The sequence below is a fragment of the Suillus plorans genome, assembly GCF_016647745.1.
Source record: "Suillus plorans strain S12 chromosome Unknown HD556scaffold_28, whole genome shotgun sequence".
Lineage (NCBI taxonomy): Eukaryota > Fungi > Basidiomycota > Agaricomycetes > Boletales > Suillaceae > Suillus > Suillus plorans.
Genome location: NW_024537412.1, coordinates 129,583 through 152,808, shown reverse-complemented (window position 1 = coordinate 152,808; position 23,226 = coordinate 129,583). Strand labels below are relative to the sequence as shown.

The window sequence follows — 23,226 nt, the reverse complement described above, 5'->3', positions numbered from 1 at the left end:
TGCTTAGCAAGTGAGGTGCAATATTTAGTTTCATGAACCAGCCGCCTTGCTCAGGGACAATAAGCTCTCACTTCCGAGGGGCTAGTAGCGAGACGCGAACGCAACATCGACTAGCAACGTGCACAACGCCTGATGGCACTCTGAGCGCAAGTTACCTGACCTGTAGGATCCAGCAACTTCACAATTAAGACGTGATTTGTGCTCAGATGGATGGTAATGAATGTACAACGGAATCAGCTCGCACCCAGGGTCGTGCTCCAGTGTTTCCGCCAAAAAGGCAGGACTTGCCGCACAAGACACGCCCACCGCATCGCCAAGACCATATGATTGCCGATGCCGACCTCCACATAAGAATAAGGATGAACAAAGGGCTTTCCTTCGACATGAACGACGTCACTTGCTTCCTCAAGATAAGTTTTGGCATGTCTGACAACGCGCCATGTGCGATGAATGCGTTATGATTGGTTGAGACCCGCTAAATTCATAACAAGGTCTCATATACCTGACCAAATTGCGAGTGCTCGTAGCCGGCCAGTATCTGGTATATCGTAAGACCTCAACGAACAAAAGACTGATAGCATGCTCTATGTATGCGCCTCCTGATAACGATGGAAGCATCCTGTGACTGTGCCTGCGAGATGATGCAATTAATATCTGCCTACATGAAAGGCAATGAACATACTCATGCCAGGGGCCTCTGGAATGCCCTCCATTCATTAGGCCAGCCGTTCTTCGGCGGTGTATCTGTTGGTATGCGGAGTTCTCTAGGAAACAAACCCCTCACTCTGGACTCAACAGCCCGCTTCTCTGGTTCAGACATACTCTTCATGGCCTCCACCTCAGCCAAGCTCCTCGCTCTTGGATCCTCTTGCTTATTTGCTTCCCTAAACAGCCTCGAGTCAATTTCTTCCAGTTCTTGCATTGCCTGCCTCATGCAATTAAATTTGCGCTGCAGCTCCGCGTCCCGTTTTTTGCGTAGGTGTCTCTGATGGAGGAGCCAAGCGCGCTCAATAGTCTCGTGCGCTTGCACAGAGGGTATCGCGCGCTGGAGAGCGCGCGCGACATCTGGGCGCCATGTACCAGTAGGAGAGGCTTTGTTGCGGATGTTCGGAGGGTACAAGTGACGGCGGATGATGTCTTTTTGTGGATCGGAAGAAGACACTTCACCCTTGCGGGTCGAATAAAGCCGCGCGCCCAGTCCACGCAATTGGAACGGCAAGCCATTCGATTTCAAAACTGAGACTGACATGACCTGCAGCGCGTGACAGTGAAAGTGAGTGAACGGTGAAGCTGAGGTCAACAAATTTCATTACTTTGTTCATTTTCCCACGGCTGCTTTACTTGAAATTCTCGAGAGCTGAAGCGCTGACAAGTGTGCTAGAACATGTCCTTTTCCCTTGGGCTGCTCTGTCGGCAATGTTGCCATTCAATTCTTAGTCCAGTAAGTACCTACTCGTCTGAAATGTTCTCATCTGAATTTGCGCAGCGCCCAGCACTCGTTCGAGAGTTTTCTTCAACACCCATCTTAGCCCTACGACGAACGAAAAAGATTCCGGTGCTCTCCAAGAAAGCCCTTGCAGCAAAGGCAAGAAAGCGCGCAGCGAAGGCTCGCAAACACATATATGAGAATGAGAAGATGACTCTCGAAAGCGCTATTGACGTGATCCGTGTATGTTCCCCGGGCCTTATTACAACTCATTAACCAAAGATCTCGGTAGGCGGTTGAAGTTGCAAAAGCAAATGCTACATACGAGCTGGTGATCAAGACTGCCATGTCCCGCGGATCTATCATTCCAAAGGGTCGTATTGCTCTCCATCGTGAAACTAAAGCTCGCCCCGAAGACCGCATCCTTGTATTTGCCGAGGGTCGTCAGGCAGAAGAGGCAAAGAGTGCGGGTGCACACATCGTCGGTGGAATTGAGCTAGCAGATGGTATAATCAGCGGCAAACATCATGCGACCACCATTCTATGCTCCACAGCCCTCATCCGGACCATCACCCCAAAACTCGGACGTGTCCTCGGCCCGCGTGGTTTGATGCCTTCTGAGCGTCGAGGGACGGTTACGGATGATTTTGCCGGCTACTTGCGGCGACTTTCTGGTACTACAGAGTGGAAAGGCGACAAGAATGGCGTCATTCGGATGCCTATTGGCAAGGTCAGTATTTTTGCCCAGCCCGCGTCCGCTAGCCGCGGTCTACTATTTCTAAACATCTTTATTTACCGACAGCTCCACTTCCCGATAGAAGACATAGTTAAAAATGTCAAGCAATTCGTGACCGCTGTCAAACGGGTGACCGGGAACCAGAAAGATACCGAGGAGAAGGGAAAGAGCAAGAGTGTCAAGCCCGGTGAGTGTCTCTGGTACTTTGATCTCTTCTCGTATCGACTGAGCGACTACTAGTCAATGCCATCACACGTGTAATGTTGAGCTCAACGCAGGCACCCAGCATTCAGATATCGGACATTTGATATAGCAGTGTTGATCGGGAACTAGACAATGAAAGTTCTGATTGCAAATATTCTGCTTGAGAGCAACGTGTTACTTGTGCATCCTGGCAAAATTACCCTTTCCTTGTCACTAAAGTACTAACCATTGAAGTACATTTATATATCCTATAGTAGATGTTTCATAAAGTGATGCCACCACTGTCCGGCTCTTTGTCAGTTCTGCTTGTCTCAGGTTAGAAAGATAGGTTCGCGTATAACTGTCCCCTTGGTACGAACACATAACACGTTGAGATGGCGTGTTTAGCACTGTCTGAGGTGTACGTGAATCGATAAGGACTGACTGACAGTGTCATCATCATGATGCGTAGCTAGTGGATAGGAGGAAATAGACTAGGGAAGCCTACATTTCTGACCAAGTTGCATTCAGGTGAAAACTCACCAGGTTTCCTAACCAACAGGGAGTAACACTAAGTTCGATACAATGATACTGGTGATACATTAAATTCGTCTGGTTTGCAGTAGTGTAGTAGCGTGTGAGAGGAAACGAGCAAAGCAAATGTGAGAGATCCAAACAAGAAAAAAGATTTACACTATCGCTCAGCCAGCAATGCGGAATGTTCCTTCTGCACTGCACGATCGCGTCTGGAAGCCATCTTCCTCTCTTTCAACGCCTCCTCTACCTTTGAATAACGTTTCTCGCCTTTTGTACGGTCCCGCCCCTTTGCCCTCTTTCCAATATCATCACCCCTTGATCCACCCTCCCGCGTAGACTGAAACTTCTCCTGCGGACGATTTTTGGGCGGATGAGGGAAGATATCACCCCAGGACGATTTCCGCGCGTCATAGAATGGTTGTTTACCTTGGGATTTTGGGATAGTAATACGCATAATTTTGCCTGTATCATATGTTAGACCAGTCACGGGGCTAGAACCGAGGAACGGCGACAAACCTTCCGCGGTGCATGCGTCAATGATTATGTGCCCGCTCTTTTTCAAAGGTGGGAAGACGAGGCGCGGCCAATGGAATGCCTCATTTCGCAGCGCGGCTTCGACCTCCTCTGAGTTTTCAGCTGGCAAAATTTCCAGGGGAATATGATCAGTTGCTTCAGCTTCGTGCCTCGTTTCAACATGATCTGCGTCAAGTACAAGCTCCTTCGTTACCCTCTCTTCCTTTAGCCTGATCTGCTCTGCCTCCTCCCGACCGACAGCGCCAACGCGTCCTACACTGCTCACCTGCGTGGAGATGCCTTCGCCTACTATGCTTGGGCGTGGCCCGCGTTGAATTGCAATATAAGAGTACTCGATATCTTCGTGACCCTCACGTGCATGTTTTGTGAGACGAACAAAGGACGGACGTTGCAAGCGTTGTGAGAAGCCACAAACTAGGCTCACAGATTTTCCAGAGTACAGAGGGCAAGCACCATCGTGCGGGCACTATTGCAGGAAGACAAGAATCTTAGTATGACTCATCGCAGGGTTGAAAAGTTCAACACCTACAGGAGCGACAACGTGGGCACCGCGAACAGGCCAGTCTGAAGTTTCTGGGTCATTGAGTTCTTTACGCCCCATCTCGAGGAGATATTCGCGTGCTTCTGCAATGTTCTGAAACCCAGCTTTCGTTTTGTGATCGATCAGAACCTATAATAATTTTAGACTATTAGACAGTGACTAAAGTGAAGGGACAAAATGAAAGCTCACGATGGTATGTGCTCCACTTTCCCACAACTCTTTCACGAACTTCTTCCGCGCGAGAGGGGTCTGTAGAGTTGAAAGCATGAAAGCAGACAGGGCAAGAGTATCGAGCCCCTCCGATCGCTTAATTTTATCATCTTCACGGAAAGACCTTTGCCAAGTTGCGCTGAGGGCTCCCAAGTCTGTATCTGTTTCATTAATTTAGCGAGTGCGCAGCGAGATGCAGCACGCATGCGTTACCTCTCAGTAGACGTTTGCCTATTGCAACAAGTCCGTCACGTTTGTCGATACCGAGGTATGTGAAGATATTGGATGTGGAGAGGCGCGGTTCCTCGGAAGCGCTAGTGGGTTTCTGAAAAGTATTCGTCGATGCCCTGATGTTCTTCAGCATCTACAAGTTACAAGCATCTACAACGTACCATAATCCGCTGCCTGCACCTGAGCCCCAGTCTATGACATGTTGCACATTCCATTGTGAACCTAATCTGTGCTTAACATGGTGGAGTACAGCACAGATGGCAGAATAATGTGCAGGGAGAACGACCGACGCGAACGCTGTCCCGTCACGGTCAGAGTGTCGCGCCCCTTGCTTACGAGAGCGGTATTTCACGTCGTACGAGTGATCCCATCCTTCACTCTCATGAAAGAAGAGACGCGTAGCATCACTATGTAGCTGCACCTTGTCAGAAGCTGATAAGTGATTAGAATGTGCAGAGACTGATTTCACCCGACAAACCATCTATCAGAGCAGTAATTGACTTTTGCAATTCAGTGGGCATAACAACAGCACCAATTTTTTGGCTTCCAAACCGCGCTGCAGGAGATTTGCGGTGCTCGCTTCGTTCAGAGTGATCTTCAACAAAGTTCTCCGCGTCCTTGGCCTCCTCTGGGTATTCAATCGCGACAGGTTCAAGCTCGCGTGGTGGTCTCTTTGCCACTACGTGCTTATGGCTTGTCAAGGAGATATCTATGTCTTGCAAAAGCGCCTTTAGCGTTGGGTCGAGGTCTAGAGCCGCGTTAGGTTGGGCTAATGCTGCAACTGCTGAGGTCGAGAATGGGGTGCCAATATGGCGAATACTGTGCGCAAGGATGCGCAAAGTAGTGGATGTACCTCGAAGCATCCTAGTAGTACTCGAAAAGTTGAGGTAGTCTCAGCTCAAAGAGCGCAAGTCAAAATTGTGCGATTATATAATGGAAGTGTTTAGTTAGGCTCATCTGCAGACTTTGCACAGACGCGTCCATCCCAATGACCAGCAGGAAACAAGCTATCCCAAATGATTCCCTTAGCTTTGATGAGCGTCCTGCGAAACGGACAAAAGTAGATGATGAACGCGAGGAGAGCACATCTTCCGCGGAGCCGTCACACGCCATGGCGGATATTACTGGGGCAGCACGAGTTTCAGAAGATGAAGACGAAGAAGGTTTAGAAGATGAGGTCCAACCAGGGCAGTCAAAAAGTGAACCTAGAGCGTCAGACCTTTACCTTGACACAGTGCGCCATTCAATAAAACCCATTGCGCACGTATTTGCTGACAAGACCTTTAGATCAATCGAGCATTGCTCGATTTTGACTTCGAGAAAGTGTGCTCTGTATCTATGTCAAACATCAACACATACGGCTGTCTAGTCTGTGGAAAGTACTTCCAAGGACGAGGTCGCAAGTCGTACGCCTATGCGCACTCCATTCATGATGACCACCATGTTTTTATCAACCTTGAGACAACAAAAGTGAGCTGAATGTTAATCACACATACATAGACTTACGACACATAGGTATACGTTCTTCCAGATGGTTATCTTGTCTCTGACCCATCTCTCGAAGACATATCGTTTGTCCTCAACCCATCCTTCACGAAGGTTTCCATATCCACGCTCTCCTCGCCATCGCATCTTCTGAAACCCTCCTACGACCTCTCGTCAAAGCCCTATCTTTCTGGTTATATTGGCCTAAACAATATCAAGCGAAATGACCACATGAACGTTATCATACATTCCCTCCTCCACATCCCTCCTCTACGGGACTACCTCCTTCTGTCCTCCTTTCGTGGCAAGGAAACCGAACTCGTTAAACGATTCGCCGCTCTCGCCAAGAAGATATGGAACCCCCGGCTATTCAAAAGCCAGGTTAGCCCTCACGAGTTTCTCCAGGAGGTCAACCGCGCTAGTGCGGGTAAGTTCCGACTCGAGCAACAAGGCGATCCTGTCGAGTTTCTGGGTTGGTTACTTAACCGACTACACAAAGACATGGGTGGAACCAAGAGAAAAAATTCGAGTAAGTCGTGTAGACCGACTAGCCTGCTGTCTACCCTCGTTCGGCCTCCGAATTGATACATGAAATGGACAGGTATTATATTTTCAACGTTTCAAGGGGAACTCCGCGTGGAGACACAGCAGGTCGTTGTCCGTCCGGACTCTACGGGTTCTGAGAAGCCGCAGTTTGATATTGATAGAGGTGGGATCGACTTTGGTGGTCACCTGGACCCTTATTCATAATAGTGCATGTCAGACATCAAGGCTACTGTGTCGCCGTTTCTCTTCCTAGCGGTTGATCTTCCCCCACCACCTCTTTTCCAAGATACGATCGAGAAGAACATCATCCCACAAGTTAGCATTCATTCTGTGTTGGCAAAGTATGATGGAGTCACCACGCAGGCGAGTTTGGCTCTGCTTCTCGGTTCTTTTATCGGACCGAACTGATATGATACGGATACAGGAGTCTGCTGGCCAGTTACGCAGGTACAAGTGTCAACGCCTCCCACAGTATATTATTTTACACTACAAGCGATTTACAAAGAACGCCTTTGTCGAGGAGAAAAACCCGACGATTGTCACATTCCCACTCAGAGGAGTTGATTTCCGTGAATGTGAGCGCTTTGAGCCATACTTACGTGATAATCGCATTAGCGTAACCAATGACTGATGATACGATTTTGTGCTATAGATCTGGATGCAGCACCAACGCATCCGCCAACCGTCTATGATCTGATCGCCAATGTAACCCATGAATCAGTTGCTGGAACTACTCGCGACAAGGAAAACACGATTTGGAAAGTTCATCTCCGTGCCGCTGGTGGGGGGGGCGAGGGCGAGAAATGGTTCCAGATCCAAGACCTCATCGTTGAAGAAACGCGCAAGGAGATGATCTTCCTTGGGGAGACCGTGCTGCAGGTGCGCTATTCCTGTATTATGGATTGTATGATCTCACGCGTTCAAATTAGATATGGGAGCGGCGTGCTGCGAACGCCGATGGTAACGCGTCAATGAAAATGGTTGTCGATCGACGGTGATACCGAAGCGTTGGGTAGACATTAGGCTGAGGAGATACCGGGGTTTCGACTTACAGTATATAGGATCCCCGCCCTCAATAAGACCGGAGATACAAACATACATCTTACACATCATGATACACACCAGCGCATGTTAATGGAGCTCAGCGAAGCTCGCGCGTTACTAATCGTCCAAGACAACACATGAAAATGCATTGAACTGTCTACGCCCCTTTTGCGGGCACAAGGTGTTCCGAGTGCGGCCGCCGTTCGCCGCGGCGACTATAAACTAGCACACCTCTCTGATTGATCAAAGAGTGCGTGGGCACGCCTTTAGGGGCGCATACCCTGCTGCACGTTACTCCATATAGTGCTAGCGCAGTGTAATGTCACTTTGCCGAAGAATGCGGTGACGGCGAAGATGCAGGGGATTTCCCTGGCACCCCGGGTGATGTTGTTGACGCGTTCATTGGAGGGATTGGGTTTCGGCTGATGATGGTAATTTAAGTTGGGATAGGATCGCACAATAATGCATGGCAAACTCACTTCGCAGCAGCTTCTTCGAAAAGAGGTTTGAATATGTATACACCCGAGGCGACGCCTGGTTAGTTTCACAGCGGATATAACATTAATGACAGAGATTGAAATGACTCTACTTCATACCTGTTAAAACTGCGACTATGTATGGAGTAAACCGCCGTGACATGATGATGGCTTTGTGCAAGCCACAAACACGGCAATTGTATTTCCGTTTTGAGAGAGAGATTCAAACTCAGCGGCTATGTTTGCCTCGAGGTCGCAAATCGAAGAGGCCAACACACAAGTAGATTTATGTTGTCGAAAGTCTAGCGATATTCCTCTCGCAAAAGAACAGACCAAGTATTTGCGCTGTTGACACAGATGAATGTCTATAGGAACATAGTAGATGAAAGCAAGCCGTTGTACAATGTAGCGTCAAGCAAAAATATCAATTAATGCCCAATCTTTCACAAGCAATCCGCGCCGCTTCCTCTTTGGCGACACCCTTCTGATTGGCAGTGGCAGTACTGACGACTTCGCCCTCCACTGTGAATGATGACGTCTTGGATGAATTTCTTCGTTCCGAGAGATGAACAACACGTGCCTTTGCAAGTCATTGTCCATGAGAGAGCATGCGGCGGCCCAGACTGAACCTCAGCCCAGGTGACAGTGTGAAGCCTGTGGCGGGATTGATAGTCTTTACAGTGTCACAATTAGCGTCTCCTGGCTTTAATAAAGCAAAGGCTGGACTTGCGGTTGTTCAGGGCAATAGTGTAACCTGGAGAAATATCAGCATTATTCAGTGATAATCTAGATGCGATAACATACGCAACATTATGTGCAGGCAACAGATTAAAGTCTTGTAAAGCTGGAAAAGTGAAGAGTGCTTGTCTGTCCTGTAGCACAACTTATGCGTATTTAAATCTGCAGGTCCAACGACATGCCGCGAGGCAGCCAAAGTGAATACCGATAGTGTCCGATATTGTCTGCATTGGTCACGGAAACCAGGTAACCGCAGTTCCCGTGGTCACAATGAAGAAAGTCCCGTCGTATTCAATCAGAAACACTGCACAGGATAAACATAACTGCAGTTTATTTCAGAAGCTGCAGGGGAGTGCTCTTGAAGACCGAGGTAAACATCACCTTTTTTGCAAAACCGCTCATCTGCTCTAACAACCATAGAAGGCAGAGTCCCTGGAAGACGGAGCGGCACCAAGAATGATATACATCGGTGTCAAACAAATAACACACGCAACGCTTCGGTCCAGTTTGAACACCGATCGAGGCACTAGGAGGCTAGCAAAATCGGATATAATAGACCTATAGTCTGGTTAACCCATATTGGGGGGACGGAACCAAGGAGTGGCTGAGATGCGATCTATTTATGCTGTGATGCAATGCAACCAACAACAATTCCTGACCACAGTGGCTCTGCGCGCTTGAGAGAGGCCCGGTGAAGATGTAGATAAGAAAAACTCAACGATCGCGTGGCCATACGACACACGCGCGAGGGTCGGACAGATACAGCGGAGATTTATGGTCGGCACTCTCTCCATAAGTCCGACAGCAGATCGATCATACTTGGGGCCCAAGTCTAGTCACCGACATGTGACAAATCTGGGAACTGATGGAGGTCGATCAGGGTCGATAGGGAATCATTGGCAAAGAAGAGTGTCTCTGAATCTAAACTGTGAACGTTGAAAGGTTAATTGTTGTGGGCGTCGATCCAAGACTTGGAAGGGCCGCAGTGTATAAAGATATCATTGTAGTCCATCTCGACGATTATTTCGATACAACATAGGAAATTAGATATTGACCGGAAGGAGCTAAGTAACATCACCGTGGTTGAGTCATCATAATGGCTTCCGGTGTCTTACTAGATCTCCAGCATAGCACGGTCGAAAGCTAATGAAAAACTGCAAAGTGATATGTTACCCGTGCTGGTCTGGATGGGAGACGGAGTATAGCACTCAGGTCAACAGCAAGTGCTGCGTGGTAAGGGGTTTCATCGATACTTACTAGCTGGCGAGTGTCGTCTAACTTAGGATGAACAAAAGATCTGAGGGGCAAAAATAATCAGACCCTGATGCTCTAATGAGACAGATTAGATAAGATGAATGACGTGTATAAACTAAAACGGTGCAGGTACAGGAACTTCCATTGAAGAAGTGTGTACGATGAATGGTTATGCATATTGATGAATGAAAATACATAAGGATGAACGTAGAAGAAATGCACAACTTGCAAAAAAGGGGGAAATGCCAACAAATGAAGATAATCAATCCAACATGAACTTGACTAACGCATTGACATGCCTCCGCGGCGGTAACTTGTCATTCAGCCTTGATCAGACCTTAATGCAGTCAGCGCGTGACTAGCTGCCACATTTCTGGCTTGATGTTTATGAGTCCCCGAGCCGACTCCATAAGGAACACCGGAAACTTGAATGATGGATCAGAGATGTCTGATAAGCGGATACAAGGACAAAAAAAACTTGCTTCTACACGTCGAGGTCCATACGTATTGATGAGTAAGGCCCTCTCGTACATCTATCCAGCTTAATGCGGAGCTTTGTCCAATGGATTGGAGATCTGAAACCTACAGTAAGTCTCTTAGATCACCAAAGCAATTGCACGAACAGTTGTTTAGCGCATTTGTGGAGTCTTCAAATGTCGTCAGCTGAGGCAGAGGACTGCAAGGGACTGTGACAAACCATTAGCTTGGTTCCTTCCAGACATTGCGAATGTTTGAGTTGATGACCATACCTGAACTCACTGACAGTTATTATACCATTCAAACGTACGCTTCATGAGACTTTGGAAAAAGAGAGACGGTGTTGAGTGGAGGCAATGCCCGATGGAACTAGGAGAATAATGTTTTCATGATCGCGGCGTTGAGGAACATAACGGGCGGAAAACCAAAAATTCCCAAGATGCATGAAATAGGGCGAGCTGCATGCAATGACGATCGACTCAGTGAGAAGATGCGAGGGACTAAGTGACATGTGCCCCTCATGTATCTTGTGCAGTGGATCGTTCCAAGCGCCTTACGACCGAGCTCGGAATGAATGATACACATTTCCTCTGCCAGTGGGTACGGGAGAAGTTCAAACGATACTGTGGGGCATAGTCAATCATAAACTGTAGCAAGATTGTCTGTAAACACTTCTATACGAACCGGTGATAAGTCAGTTAATCCCGTTCGGTGTGACTATGTTAGAGGACCTCTGCGATTGGATCTGTTGTTAAAACTTTCGCGCATTACGCCCGTCATATGTACTCAGGGTGCGGTAACAGATCAAAAAGTGGCACCAGGCAGACGTGCGCTCGGGCCTGTGCAGTGAAAAGCAGGCATGTGGAATACGCATTTATGCCTTTAACGATTACACGTTGTTGCACAGTATTTTGTACGGGAACGGGAAGCGATTCGGGCCACGGCGGTTCTTCTCACCCAACCTGAAGCCGAGGAGTAGCACAGCCACGTGTTTCACTGCTGTCAGTTATTCACGCCTTCATGATATTCATTTTAGAAATTCTGATAGACGCGATAACTATAAAGAAATGTAACACAAGTAGGGGACTGCGGGGGGACTACATTGAAGAAGAAAATACAAGTTTGATGATCACAAACGACAGAACCACGTAAGTAAATTATCCGGAAATCCAGAAGACTCCTGTGAGAGGGTGAAATGATAACAAAACAGTAAAAGCAATTACACGGCAAATCAACGATAGGAACTCAATGGCCATTCCCTGGTTGCATGAGGGCTTGCAGAGCAAACTGACAAGCAATTTCTGTGGCAAACGCTTTGGTTGCCCCCTCGCCTTTGCCATATTCATTGTCTTGGACTAAGGATAAATTAGGCATGTATCAGGAAGCGCTTGAACAGCAGCTTACAGTATACGATCACGGTCCATTGCAGTGCGTGCCCGGGACCAGTTGATGAGCTATCGATCCGCAAGCCTTGCGTAGTTCTGAATCTATGTTGCAGAAAATTGTTTAACTGCATGCGATGATCTGCGGGAAAAAATCAAAAGTTATCACATAGTGAATATGTATAGACGCACGAGGTATCTGCTGGTCAAGAGCGACATGCTCATCTTGTCCATGTTGTGTGTTATACCCATCCCCTCGACCATGTGCATGCTGTTGACCGCTGCGGCGACTCCTGCCATTGCGGTAATTCTGGTCTTGGGTGTAACGTGCCATGGCAGTCAATGATTCAGACTTGAGCTTGAAAATAGGGAGGAGTTGGTTTATGAATACGCCAGCGGTCTCATTTATATCAAGGAAGCACATACACCAATTACTTACCTCGCAGCCAATAGTACCCCATAGGCAATGGCCAACACAGTCGTAACATTGGAGTTGCTCACTATGAGTCTTCCACAGTTGCAGAATCGGACAATGAACGCCATATATTGTATCCTGTAAAGGATTCTGGGGCAGCGGTGCTCATCGTAGCTGTTCTCTGGGTCGTGTATTCTGGAGCTATGGGTCAAGCGGTGCTGTAAGAATGTAACAAACTGCTATTGGGCGTGCTGGATTTTACCCTGTATTTGGGTTTGACCCGAAAGTATTCTAGACAACGATCAGTATACTTGGAATCTTTCATCATTCGGTAAAAGGGTTATAACTAGAGTACTGTACCACCATTTCCATGCGCTTTACGATTGCTTCAAGTTCATAGTGAAGATACACTAGTATGAGACTCCAAACCTACTCGGAGACATCATGACGTCGGTTGGTCTCTCTTAGTAGAACCTTGAGAAGGAAGACGGTGCGCCATATGAATTGCAACAATGTGGGCCTAGATGGAAGTACAAGGCTCCGTCACTAACCTTCGACACGCAGTATGCGTTGTGAGTCGCAACACTGCCGTCCTAAATGGAAGTACACGGCTCCGTCGACTGAGAGATAGTAGACCAATCACTGGGGTTCAACATGGACTAAGCTCGTTCCTTGGAACTGCTAGTGACTGGTGGGTACATACTAGGTTGAGCTAAAAGTTGAAACCGTCCGGCCCGCGCAAAACAGTTGTCCCACGCTGAGAGCAGCGATTTCGTTTTCATCCCACTCCCAAAAGTAATTGTATACCTGGCAAGATTCTCTCAAGGCGCATGTGAAAAAACTCAAGGATGAGTTACCCACCAACACCGACCTATACATCGAAAGATGTCCGTTATCGACTAAAGAATAGAGCTTGCTGTTTTGTTTTGACGCACCCTTGCGCCATCAAGCTTCCGCACAACTTCCTTAAAACGAGGCCGGTTCGTGATTCCGACTCTGAACAATGATAGTAAAGGCGATTAGAGAGATGTGGAGACTCCGATAGGCTTGACGATCGTTCAAACCAAGAGCGCCAAGCTCTGGACTCAAGTAAATCTGCAGACATCCCTGCGGACCGCCCAACCTCATGACAAATTTCCCTGATAGTACGTATCGAGTTTTCATCACTAAACTTAGATTTACCTGTCAGCGAGGACTAAGGATATCGACGTCGCTGCCTGGGCGTCTTTGTTATCTGTACGACAGTTCTAGTTCACCCTCGACTAGGTATCAGGACCTTCCATTAAACCCGTACCCTATGACCTTCTGCACTCATTACAACAAAGCCTAAAACGCCTACATAATGTCGACGTTTTCATGACGTCTAACGCGCCTATATTCAAGCTTTTGTATACGCTATACATGACTAGTGCGCGGCCGTCTGTACAGTAGCCTCACAGCAAGGCTGCCAGATACAACCCAGGAACGGGTCCACTGCCCTTACGGAGTTCATTTACGCAAGACTACGTGATCAACAGTACAAATGGTTGCAGGGCCCAACAGCAACAATTTGTGCACACATGCGATCGCATTCTTCATCAGCGCCCTCCTCGTCTAGAACCCGGAAGTAGACTCAATGTGAACACACAGGTATTCCCGCGGCCCTGAGTAGATCGCCACCTATTCCGCTTACCGGTCGAGCGCTGGGCGGGGCGAGCCGTTTGTCGATAATCCTGGGACATGCTGCCGCCAATCTCCGAAGACGACTGGATCCATAACTTTTGGCTGACAGAAACCGGAGTCCGGGTAGGGATTAGTAGTTGTGGAATACTATTCTATATATAAGAGTTCGTCGGATTGAATGGTGGGACTGATACTGATGCGGAAAGAGAGACTACTGGAACTGTTTTAAGTTCAGTGGGTCCAACGATGTGATGGCTAGCCGAACCCTTCTCTGACCTGCCGTGAACTGAAGCATGTGGTCAAGCAACTGAGCGGCGAAAAAGGGAGCTGAGTTTTCTTGGATGTTAGTTCTTGTTGCGAGACAATTGCATGCCACTTAAGGCCTAAGGGACTATGGGAGAGACGCGCAAACGGCACATAAGTAGATGCTAGTGGAGCAGGAGCGGCGGCAAGCTACAAATATGTGCTGACTAAGGGCCGTGGAGACCCCGAATGGGCAGTCTCTGTCCAGGCACTGTGCCCGCGTCAGGGCTGTCTTGTACCAAATTCAAAGTGAAAATGACTTGATCCGACTTGGACTGACTGCCACAGTCAATGAAATTATGAAACCGTGTGTAGTCGCATAGCCTTGACGAGGCTCAATCTATCAGCAATAATATTGGTCACGAACGGAACATGGTACGCTCAAGCTTGTTACGTTTAGTTCAAGCGAGCCTGGTGCTGAGTGAGTGGGAGGCGTGAAACTTTCCTCTTTGCAGGAATCATGTTCGAAAGGTCGGTAGTCAGTACTACCCTTGTCGATCACTGATTGTCGACAGGCACAAAAGTCTTGATTTTACTACGCGGTGATGAACGGCCAGGTGCTATGATACCCATCAAGCTTGTGCGAAACTTTCAATCTGCTCAGCATGAACAAAAACAACCATCGCATCTCGACTAGACTGAGGACCTACTAGTAAATATGCACCGTGACGAACTATGTAGTGCCTGATCGTGTATGCGAAGGCTCTGACCAAAAAAAATCTTGGTCCAAACCAGTGCTAAACGTAAGTACTTGGATGCCCAGAAACAGAAACGGACCTTGCTAACGTTTTGATCTTGGGACCTTGTTCCTGCATGAGCGGACTTATGTGAGAAGGGAGTCTACCAATATAAGCTTGAACGTTCGGTTTGGAGACCTCGCCTTGCGTCCCTTCCTTTGAACGATTTTCTTAGAGACCTTGTTCAATATGGCCCTAGGATGGTTCTCCGTAGCTCGCATCACTCTCTTCTGTAAGTTCTGAATCTGTTTGTTAGAAGCTCACTTTCGAATGTAATCGTACAGCAACGGCTATCGCGTTCTCCCTCATTGCATTAGGCTTAAATGCCTACTTCATCTCGTTGACGGTGCCAGATGATTTCTACTTCACCTTCAGTGCTTTGGGCCTTGCAACCGCGATGTTGACACTTTTTACCATTCCGGTCATGTGCGTATGCCTATGTCTGGTTACTTTGATTGTCTCAGTTGTTCACAGGTTGATCGTTGATTTTATACGACGTGGGGCGTTCACCTCCATGGTTGTCTTCGAGCTCTCATGGCTCTGTATGTGTTATATTTGGGATAATGTGTGTTAGTCTTAATTCTTCTCATATACAGTCCTCCTTGCGATTCTGTGGGTTGCCACTGCTGGCGAAGCTGTCTCCACCTTCAACTTTTACTACCCTCAAGGTTGTATTTATACGGATGGTGCGTAAATTTCAGATGTCATTTGTATCATACTCAGTCACTACCAGGTTCCGACGCCGAAACGTATTGCCTGGAGTTGCAGGCAGTGGAGGCTTTCGCATTCCTCAACTTCTTTATATGTAAGTTTTCCTGTCGTTTAGGTCGAGTCTTCTCCTAACGATGTCGTTTTAGTCTTGGGCTACACTGGCGTACTGCTGGCATTTTCTATCATTGGATCCACTCGCGGCAATGGTGTCTGGACGTATTCTGTCAAAGAGGCCACATTCCTTGGGCAAAAATCGCAGCCCATACAACAGCAGGTTCCTCTGAGTCAGTACTCGGGCGTTCCTCCTACGGGGTATGCTCCTGCTGTGCAGCCTCAGCAGCTAGGGACCTATAGTACTCACAGTGGCACGTCTCCCCAATCACACCAGACGCAACCCCAGCAATTTCAGCCAGTGTATTCTGGCCAGCCACAGGGTATTCCTGTTTAACATGCATGATAGCTGCTTGCAGTCTCAGATAATCTGACTTACGTGTCTGTCGAGGTCTCTATCTATTGTTCCAATGCAGTAAATTATAATACCCAATAACATGTTGCGTTCTTAGTACAACATAACTTCGATGGCATCATGGTTAGGCCTTGCAATCAGGTTTCTTTTACTAATTGCTTTTTTGTCGTGCGTGAATTGAGAAGATCGGGATGGCCTATAATAGCCTATTATTCACTTGTGTTGTCAGTACTTGCTTGAAGTTGCAGTAAGGGCGTGTAACTTTACGAAACGTGTCCAGCCGTAACTTGGTCGCGACAAAGTCTACCATTATCTGTTGTGCAGCAGACTTAAACACGAGCTCTTCCGATTACTGTTGCACTTCACTGAATTGCTCTCCCTTCATTGCGCACTCGAGGTTGGCTACTACTGACGATTGATTCAGTCTCTCATAAATGTCTGAGGATGATGATCGCGCCGCGAAGACCGCAAGGGCAAAGGCCTTGGTTTGTATCCTCGGAAAGTTCAGCTATTTCACAGGCTCACGTATTTCTTTAGCTCAACAAGCAACGTCGGAAAAAGGTTGCTGGTAGCGGCGCGTTGGCAAGTCCACCACCGTCAAGGTCGTTTACTCCTACTCTCCAGGAGTCCGCACCATCCACGGAGGACACCAAGAATGATGTTGCTGACCTGTATGTTTGTGATCTCTGACCCATTTATCGCGCTCAACCTACTTTCATTATATCTTAGATTCACACCAGCAGATTCAGACGCGAACTGGATAGAATCTCTGTCCAGAGCGAACGTGCCGCACTCGACAGTTTCCAATGCTCTGTCAACAAATACGCCTACTTCATCATTTCTTTCTGGGCAAGCTGAGTCGTTGCAGTCTCAGGTGACATCCCTGCAAACAACAATTGCTTCTGTTCAAAGTGAGAACAGTAGCTTGCGGAGTTCGCTAAGTCGCCTAGAAGCATTCGAGGCAGGTATGTCAGTCTATGGTTTTATGCCGGTTGAGTCTTATGCGCTGTCACAGGCACCAAAGCTCAGCTAAAGAAGCTCGAAGAAGAGAAGAGCAAACTTAAGCTTCAGCTTCATCAGGAACAGCAGCGTGCTCAGGATACGTCAAGAAGTGCAGAGGTGGTGGTCCAAGAGAAGCGGTCATTGGAAGACAAGTACCACTCAAGTCAGGCAGAGATTCAACGATTGAAGTCCCAGGCTGATGAGCTTCGCCGGAGTCATGCAAAGGAACTTGACGATCACCGTCGCATATCGAATTTGCACAAGGAAGAGGTCGAGAAGCTTTCAAACCAGCTCGACGCAGCACGCGTGGAAATCCAAGACTGTCACTCTAAAGAGATGGAGCTCACTAAACGTCGGAACGAGCAGGATGAAAACCATCAACAGACCATTTCCCTCCTTGTTTCAGAAAAGACATCATTGCTGGATTCAGTTGCTCGTCTGGAGGAGCTTGAGATGGGTATGTTGACTACTTCAATGACGTTCTCGTCTAACTGTGTTTTATGTCTAGAGACACAAGAGAAAGGTGGATTGCTCCAGGCTGAACGCGAAAAATCGGAGTCGCTCGATGAACGCGTCAAAGACCTGGAGAGCAGTTCCTCCAAGCTCGACATGCAGCTACAAGAAGCCCTGATACGAGAAAGAGACCTAGCTGAAAAGTCGCGAGATCAAGTGAGCAATCTAGTTCCACCAAGAGTGCCCCGCTCAAAGTTATTTCAGGAAAGAGAACTACAGCTTCTCAATGCTTCTTTGGAGGAAGTGAAGTCTGGATCCGAACAGCATCAACAACGTGTTCGTGAACTCGAGGAGCAAATAGAAAGTGACGATCGTGCTGAACGGCTGGAGGAGTCACTCAAGAACACTCAGGATCGCGCTGAAGAGCTCGAGTTTCACCTCTCTAAGCTCAAACAGGCATGTAGTTATTTACCTCTCCATCCGCTAGTGCTAACCAAACAAATAGACTCTTGCGAGCGCGAGACACGAGAAGGATGAATTACAATCTCAGTTTCAATTGCGGACTGATAACGAAACGGAGTGGAAGGCTAAGCACGCAAGTCTCGAAGAGCAACACTCATCCCTCCAAGAACGTATCCACTCTGCCAGCCAAGATCGTGAAGCGTTACTTGAAGAGCGCGCGTCACTCCAGTCTCAGGTTAACTTCAACCAAAGCGCGATTAAGCAGCTTCAGCAAAAGCTTGGTGAGGTCGCATCGGAATTATCGTCGAGCGACCGTGCTCTTCAGAATGCCCATAGCGACCTCAGGGCTGCCAATCGGCGAGCTGAAGAAGCCGAGAGGACGCAGAAAGATCTACAGACAGAGGGCACAAGGTTGATGCAATCTCTGGATGAGATGCGACCCAAGTTTGTGGAGCTTACTTCCACCAAATTGGATTTGATGGAACGAATCGACAAGCTTGAACATGAAAAAACTTCACGAGATGCTTTCATCTCGAAACTCGAAAATGCGCTTAGCGAGGCGATGGAGCGGGAGGCCGAGGCAGCTCAAACTCGCAAAGAAGCAGACTCGTTGCATGAGAAGGACAAAGTCTCACTGCAACAGTCAATCGTTGAGCTACAGCAGGGCTATGCCGAACTGCAGGCGGAACTAGAGTCATCCCAGGCGGCAGTGCTCAATTTGGAGGGGGACCGTGCACAGCTGCGAAAAATTGAGGCGCGTCAGCTAGAAGTCATTGACCGGCTCTCCGTGGAATCCGACCAGCACTCGCAAGTAATGTCCCACTTGGAGTCGGACCTTCGGTCGTACAGGAACCTTGACGAGGAACACCGTGCCTTCATTGAACGATCTAACTACGAGCATGAAGCTCTGCAGGCAGAATTGAACGCCAAGGATAATGAGATAGAGCACCTTCGAACCTCTTCATCAGACGAGGCTGCTCCTCGTTCACTGGATGACGAAATGATCGGTGCACTCAGAGTCCAACATGCTATGGATCTCTCCAATGCCAACTCCCAAATTCGCACTTTGGAGACCGCCGTCTTCGAAGCTCAGGCAAAGTCGCATAGCCTGCAGAAGCAAATCAACATCTTAGAGGATCAGCTAGCACAACAACGCTCCACGTCGAGAGCAACTTCAAGACCGTTTTCTCCCGGAGTGCCGGGCAGACCCTCCAGTCGCACCCTTAATCCCATTGATTTACGACGTGGGTCTTTCACTCACAAATCAAGTAATCTCGCCCCACCTTCCCCGCGGACTGTCTTTGACGTTGGACTCTCACCCGAAACTCGTCACAAGCGTCAAGTTAGCCTTGGCATGTTAAAAGCGCGTATTGATAGTGAGGTTGCAGCATCAGCTGGTGGTTATCCTTCGTCGCGACAGCTTTCGCCTGTTCCACAAGGTAACGAAGTATCGGGACAGGAGCCCGACTCTCCTTCCTGGCATGCACAGCACATACACCGGCGACCACAGTTTATGGACGAGTCTCACATATTCTGGTGCCATTCGTGTGATGGAGAGCTAGTTATTCTATGAGATACCTGTTATTAGTTGCATCTAACACATCTAGACTACGAAGGTTGACTTTCGCATGTGGCCGATACGTGTCATTCATAATACTCACGTTGAGATTCAAGCTTCAAGCTTCAAACTGAAGAAGGATCACACATGACAATTGCAAAGCGACATAACATTTGAGACAAGTAAAAGAGTGTAATAGTAGTATAGTAAGTACTGATCATCATAATAAAAACCCATCCTGTCTTGTCCGAAGGTGATGAAGCTTATGCAGCAAAGACTGTCAAGAAAACATTTAGTGGATAATCTCATGAAACATAACTGAACTCACTTCAACTTCCTCGGGCCGAAGCGTCCCTCTCTTCCTTTCCTCGTCTACGCCCTTCTCGATGCTTTCTAGAATATCATGAATAAGCTCACGATAATCCACGCCGAAGAAATGCGTTAATTTGGCAGCTCGTCGCCTGCGCAACTGGAAGTCAGATGACTCCTGGGGCGATGACATGGGTAACTCGGTAGTTATCGACGACGCTATGGATGTCCGCGTTGGTAACGAAAGTCTACGCTCCGACTTGAACGAATATGAGGAGCCGGAAATCCTATGAGATTCTAGCAAGGGCTGTTCCTCAGTCGGAGATTCCACTAGATCGCCGTGGAGGAATCGATGAAGCTCCGCAAGAGACGCCCTGTCATCCTTTAAAATGGTGAGTGCAGTACATGATTCCACATCTGTTCACTCACTCGGTCAATTATGTCTGTCAGCGACGCGATAGAATGTTGGTAGTTCATGTACACAGAAGATTGTGCAAGCGTATCCGCATAGCCAGACGTCTGACCGGGCTCTGGAGAGCTAGCACTCTTGAAGGGTAGTAGGAACGTAGTCGAATCCGAAGTTCCTGGGCGATGCACTTTCTTCCCTTTCATGTACGCGGTCTGGTTTGGATTACGCTGAGAGAGACCAGGAGTATGGGCGGACACGTAAGTCGGGGTCATAAGCGACGCTACAGGGGATGCCGGTTGAGAGCGGGCCACTGTTGCAGGAACTTGGCGAGTATGGTACAACGTTTGTGGAGGGGGGATCCCGAAAAGCTGATCAAAATGATGAGCCTTACCCACGACGAGCAACAAGGAATCACAAACTTTTTCCATTTTCTGAGCACGTCTGACATTCACAGCCTTCTCTTCATTATCGAGCTCAGTCTTGATACGTTCAAACGATAGGGCAGATGAACCACTTCTTCGCCTGTAAAGCCACATGTCGCGGCCGTCCACAGGCATCGACGATGGAGGTAAAGACGGACCAGCTATATGACCAATGACCAAGTCCGTAGGGACGCGCGAGCCGAGAAAACGGTGGAGTTTAGCCAGTTTGTCACGCTTTCTTCTTCTCTCGGCTTCGGCTTGTTCCACGGGCGTAAACGTCTCCACTACAGATGGTGTCGAGGATGAATGATGGAAGATTCGGCGACTGTTTGCCGTGTCCGGCATTTCTAAACTGATCGCATCCGAAGCATCATTTGAATTATCTTCGTCTGAAAGATCGATGAAAGAAGTTTGAGAACCATATTGGTGCTGCGGATCCCAATGGCGGTACGAGCCGTGATGATCGTGAGTGGCCGGTGGCTCCGGTGAATCATCCAAGTAGAAGGTAAAGCTACGTGGAGTGTAGGGAGTGGAATATCTGCGACCGCTCTGTGTTGATGGGTAGTCTACGACTTGCCATGACGATGTCGGTTCGGATTTGAAACCGGGAGCCTTTACGGCAACAGATACAGACATCGCATGACGATGATGCTTCTGCTTCGATGACCCCAGCAAAGCAGAGAAGGGGGGCTGTGGTCGCATCTTAAATAAACGTGATTCTTCTACTTCTGACGCAGCCATTTCAACAGCCGGGGTTTGTCCTAACAGTTGCGCCAACTTGCGGTTTCTCCGTATAAGATCAGCTCGCTCGTTGGCGTCAAGTGTGTTGGTCGTCGGTGGTAGAGGTACTTTGAGACGAAGGGGTGGTTGAGGAGAAGTCGAAAGAGAACGTTTCTGGAAACGGGGTCTACGATCCCTTCTTTCGAACACAGGCTTCGCAGTAGTTGGAATGGGTGGTTTCAAGGTATCTGTGGTGTCAAGGAATGCAGGTCTGGGAGGTACAAATTCGGGCGTTGGAAGCGAGGTCGCAGAAGAACATGGTGAACCAGGACGATAGGAAATAGGTGACAAATATGGACCAGAAGTAGGGCTTGTGGGAGCAAATATCATTGCCGAAACGTTTGAGTATGAGGATGCCGAAGAGCTCCGTCGTGAATGTTGTGGGGAATCGGAAACTTCATTAGCGGCAGAAGTAGGACTGGCCGGGGCAAAAACCATGCTAGGAAGGTCGTTCAAAGATGAATTACAAGAAGAACTAGAATAGATGCTTGAAGATAATATAGGCGTTGAAGATGGACGGCGAGTGGACATAATAGATGGGTCGTCCTGCACATGCTGGAGAACTGGTAAAGAAGGCGAGAAAAAATCGATGAATGATTGCTGGTCATTACTTGCTCGTTTCTGCAGCGAAGGCAGAAGTGGCATTTCGATCGGGGATATGGGGCGTAAATGAGGCAATGAAGATGCGTGATGTGTGCTTGATGAATTAGAAGATATGGCTACTGTTGACGGCGAATAGCCAGATTGAGAGGAGAGGGAGCGTGGAGATGAAACCAAAGGTGAGTTGGCACTCGTGTCTGTACCAGTGGAGAAGGGAGACCTGGCTCGCACAGGAGAGAACTGCCGCGTTTCAGTTGTTAGGAAGGAGACATTAGAAGTTGAGGCTGTCTCTGCATCCCCAAACGCGGATAGTTGATGCGACATTACTCGGTATCCTGATCCTCGCCCTCGTCGCACTTGGGGTACTACAGCCATAAACCAACGTCAGCATCTCACTGTGATATTTAGAAGAAGCTGACCTGAGAGAGATGACTGATAAGCGCTAGACTCTGCCAACTCTGTGCGATGAGGCCGGAAATCAACGTGATTTTCCTGTTTTGGCTTCATACTGCTGGGAATAGCAGCACTTGTGAGAATGCTTAAAGACTCCCGCCCCTTTGTAAACATTCTCTCAACCTTATCCAAAGTAGGTGACGAGCGACAGGAAGGGATGGGATGTACCGGTGAGGCAGAAGTGCGGTAGACATCTGGTTCACTCTTGTGTGCAACCGAAATTATTGTCTCTGTGGAACTAGCATGATCATTATGTGGTGACAGACGTGATGTGGGACCTGTTGGCGTGTGAGTTGACGTGTTATCTTTCCAGATATGATCAAGAGAAGTACTTGCCTGCTGTTCTAGCACCAAATGTATTAATAGTCGGCACGACGGGTGTTGGTCTGATGTAAGGATTGGGCGTAGTAGATCTAGAGGATGCGGGGCTTGAATGACCGACGGGACTATTCATGGCGGGCCTTAGGGAGTCAGGCCAAGAATCAAACCTAACGTTACTCTTCTTCCGCCGAATTTCCTTGACGCGGTTTTCGTGATTAGCCGCCTTCTTTACTGTATTGCGGGGTGGTGGTGGCCCAAGACTGACAGCAAATCCCGACGAGTGCGAGATAGGATGGTAAAGACTAGTTGGAGAACCGTTATCACGGCGGGTAAGTTCGTCATGTTGGAGAAGGGCCTCGAGGT

At 48.3% G+C, this 23,226-nt stretch overlaps 9 protein-coding genes across 9 annotated transcripts; 4 read left to right on the top strand and 5 right to left on the bottom strand.

Annotated features, from left to right (window-relative positions):
- Positions 1–133: 133 nt before the first annotated feature.
- Positions 134–1,249, bottom strand: HD556DRAFT_1527312 (uncharacterized protein; the record flags this gene model as incomplete). The annotated part of the gene is made up of 2 exons (XM_041309343.1): positions 134–631; positions 683–1,249. One exon carries the CDS (start codon positions 1,247–1,249, stop codon positions 683–685), a length of 567 nt encoding a protein of 188 aa, XP_041160175.1. The 3' UTR covers positions 134–631.
- Positions 1,250–1,335: 86 nt separating this feature from the next.
- Positions 1,336–2,861, top strand: HD556DRAFT_1372052 (ribosomal protein L1). Its single transcript, XM_041302975.1, has 5 exons — positions 1,336–1,441; positions 1,487–1,669; positions 1,719–2,156; positions 2,229–2,349; positions 2,403–2,861. The coding sequence occupies exons 1-5, from the start codon at positions 1,385–1,387 to the stop codon at positions 2,468–2,470; spliced, it is 867 nt and encodes a 288-aa protein (XP_041160174.1). The 5' UTR covers positions 1,336–1,384; the 3' UTR covers positions 2,471–2,861.
- On the bottom strand, positions 2,862–5,338 carry HD556DRAFT_1372049 (mitochondrial small ribosomal subunit Rsm22-domain-containing protein). The gene is made up of 7 exons (XM_041302974.1): positions 4,877–5,338; positions 4,560–4,830; positions 4,381–4,514; positions 4,147–4,328; positions 3,946–4,086; positions 3,399–3,882; positions 2,862–3,344 (listed from the first exon to the last, which is right to left on the bottom strand). The coding sequence occupies exons 1-7, from the start codon at positions 5,259–5,261 to the stop codon at positions 3,040–3,042; spliced, it is 1,902 nt and encodes a 633-aa protein (XP_041160173.1). The 5' UTR covers positions 5,262–5,338; the 3' UTR covers positions 2,862–3,039.
- HD556DRAFT_1372043 (uncharacterized protein) lies at positions 5,339–7,580 on the top strand. Its single transcript, XM_041302973.1, has 8 exons — positions 5,339–5,632; positions 5,686–5,868; positions 5,914–6,412; positions 6,485–6,592; positions 6,647–6,792; positions 6,854–7,004; positions 7,082–7,308; positions 7,359–7,580. Exons 1-8 carry the CDS (start codon positions 5,387–5,389, stop codon positions 7,425–7,427), a joined length of 1,629 nt encoding a protein of 542 aa, XP_041160172.1. The 5' UTR covers positions 5,339–5,386; the 3' UTR covers positions 7,428–7,580.
- Positions 7,581–11,663: 4,083 nt separating this feature from the next.
- On the bottom strand, positions 11,664–12,134 carry HD556DRAFT_1308339 (uncharacterized protein; the record flags this gene model as incomplete). The annotated part of the gene is made up of 3 exons (XM_041300127.1): positions 11,664–11,773; positions 11,823–11,942; positions 11,993–12,134. 3 exons carry the CDS (start codon positions 12,132–12,134, stop codon positions 11,664–11,666), a joined length of 372 nt encoding a protein of 123 aa, XP_041160171.1.
- A 2,972-nt stretch (positions 12,135–15,106) lies between these two features.
- HD556DRAFT_1308338 (uncharacterized protein) lies at positions 15,107–16,076 on the top strand (the record flags this gene model as incomplete). Its single annotated transcript, XM_041300126.1, has 6 exons — positions 15,107–15,149; positions 15,202–15,343; positions 15,392–15,459; positions 15,514–15,603; positions 15,651–15,722; positions 15,775–16,076. The coding sequence occupies 6 exons, from the start codon at positions 15,107–15,109 to the stop codon at positions 16,074–16,076; spliced, it is 717 nt and encodes a 238-aa protein (XP_041160170.1).
- Positions 16,077–16,281: 205 nt separating this feature from the next.
- On the top strand, positions 16,282–17,295 carry HD556DRAFT_447987 (uncharacterized protein). The gene is made up of 4 exons (XM_041310630.1): positions 16,282–16,579; positions 16,632–16,765; positions 16,824–17,063; positions 17,110–17,295. Exons 1-4 carry the CDS (start codon positions 16,529–16,531, stop codon positions 17,156–17,158), a joined length of 474 nt encoding a protein of 157 aa, XP_041160169.1. The 5' UTR covers positions 16,282–16,528; the 3' UTR covers positions 17,159–17,295.
- Positions 17,296–19,789: 2,494 nt separating this feature from the next.
- On the bottom strand, positions 19,790–20,104 carry HD556DRAFT_1237513 (uncharacterized protein; the record flags this gene model as incomplete). The annotated part of the gene is made up of 2 exons (XM_041297905.1): positions 19,790–19,846; positions 19,898–20,104. Coding segments are annotated over 2 exons (264 nt in total), but the record flags the coding sequence as incomplete, so codon positions are not given.
- Positions 20,105–20,262: 158 nt separating this feature from the next.
- On the bottom strand, positions 20,263–21,819 carry HD556DRAFT_1237403 (uncharacterized protein; the record flags this gene model as incomplete). The annotated part of the gene is made up of 2 exons (XM_041297893.1): positions 20,263–20,655; positions 20,707–21,819. 2 exons carry the CDS (start codon positions 21,817–21,819, stop codon positions 20,263–20,265), a joined length of 1,506 nt encoding a protein of 501 aa, XP_041160167.1.
- Between the last annotated feature and the right edge of the window lie 1,407 nt (positions 21,820–23,226).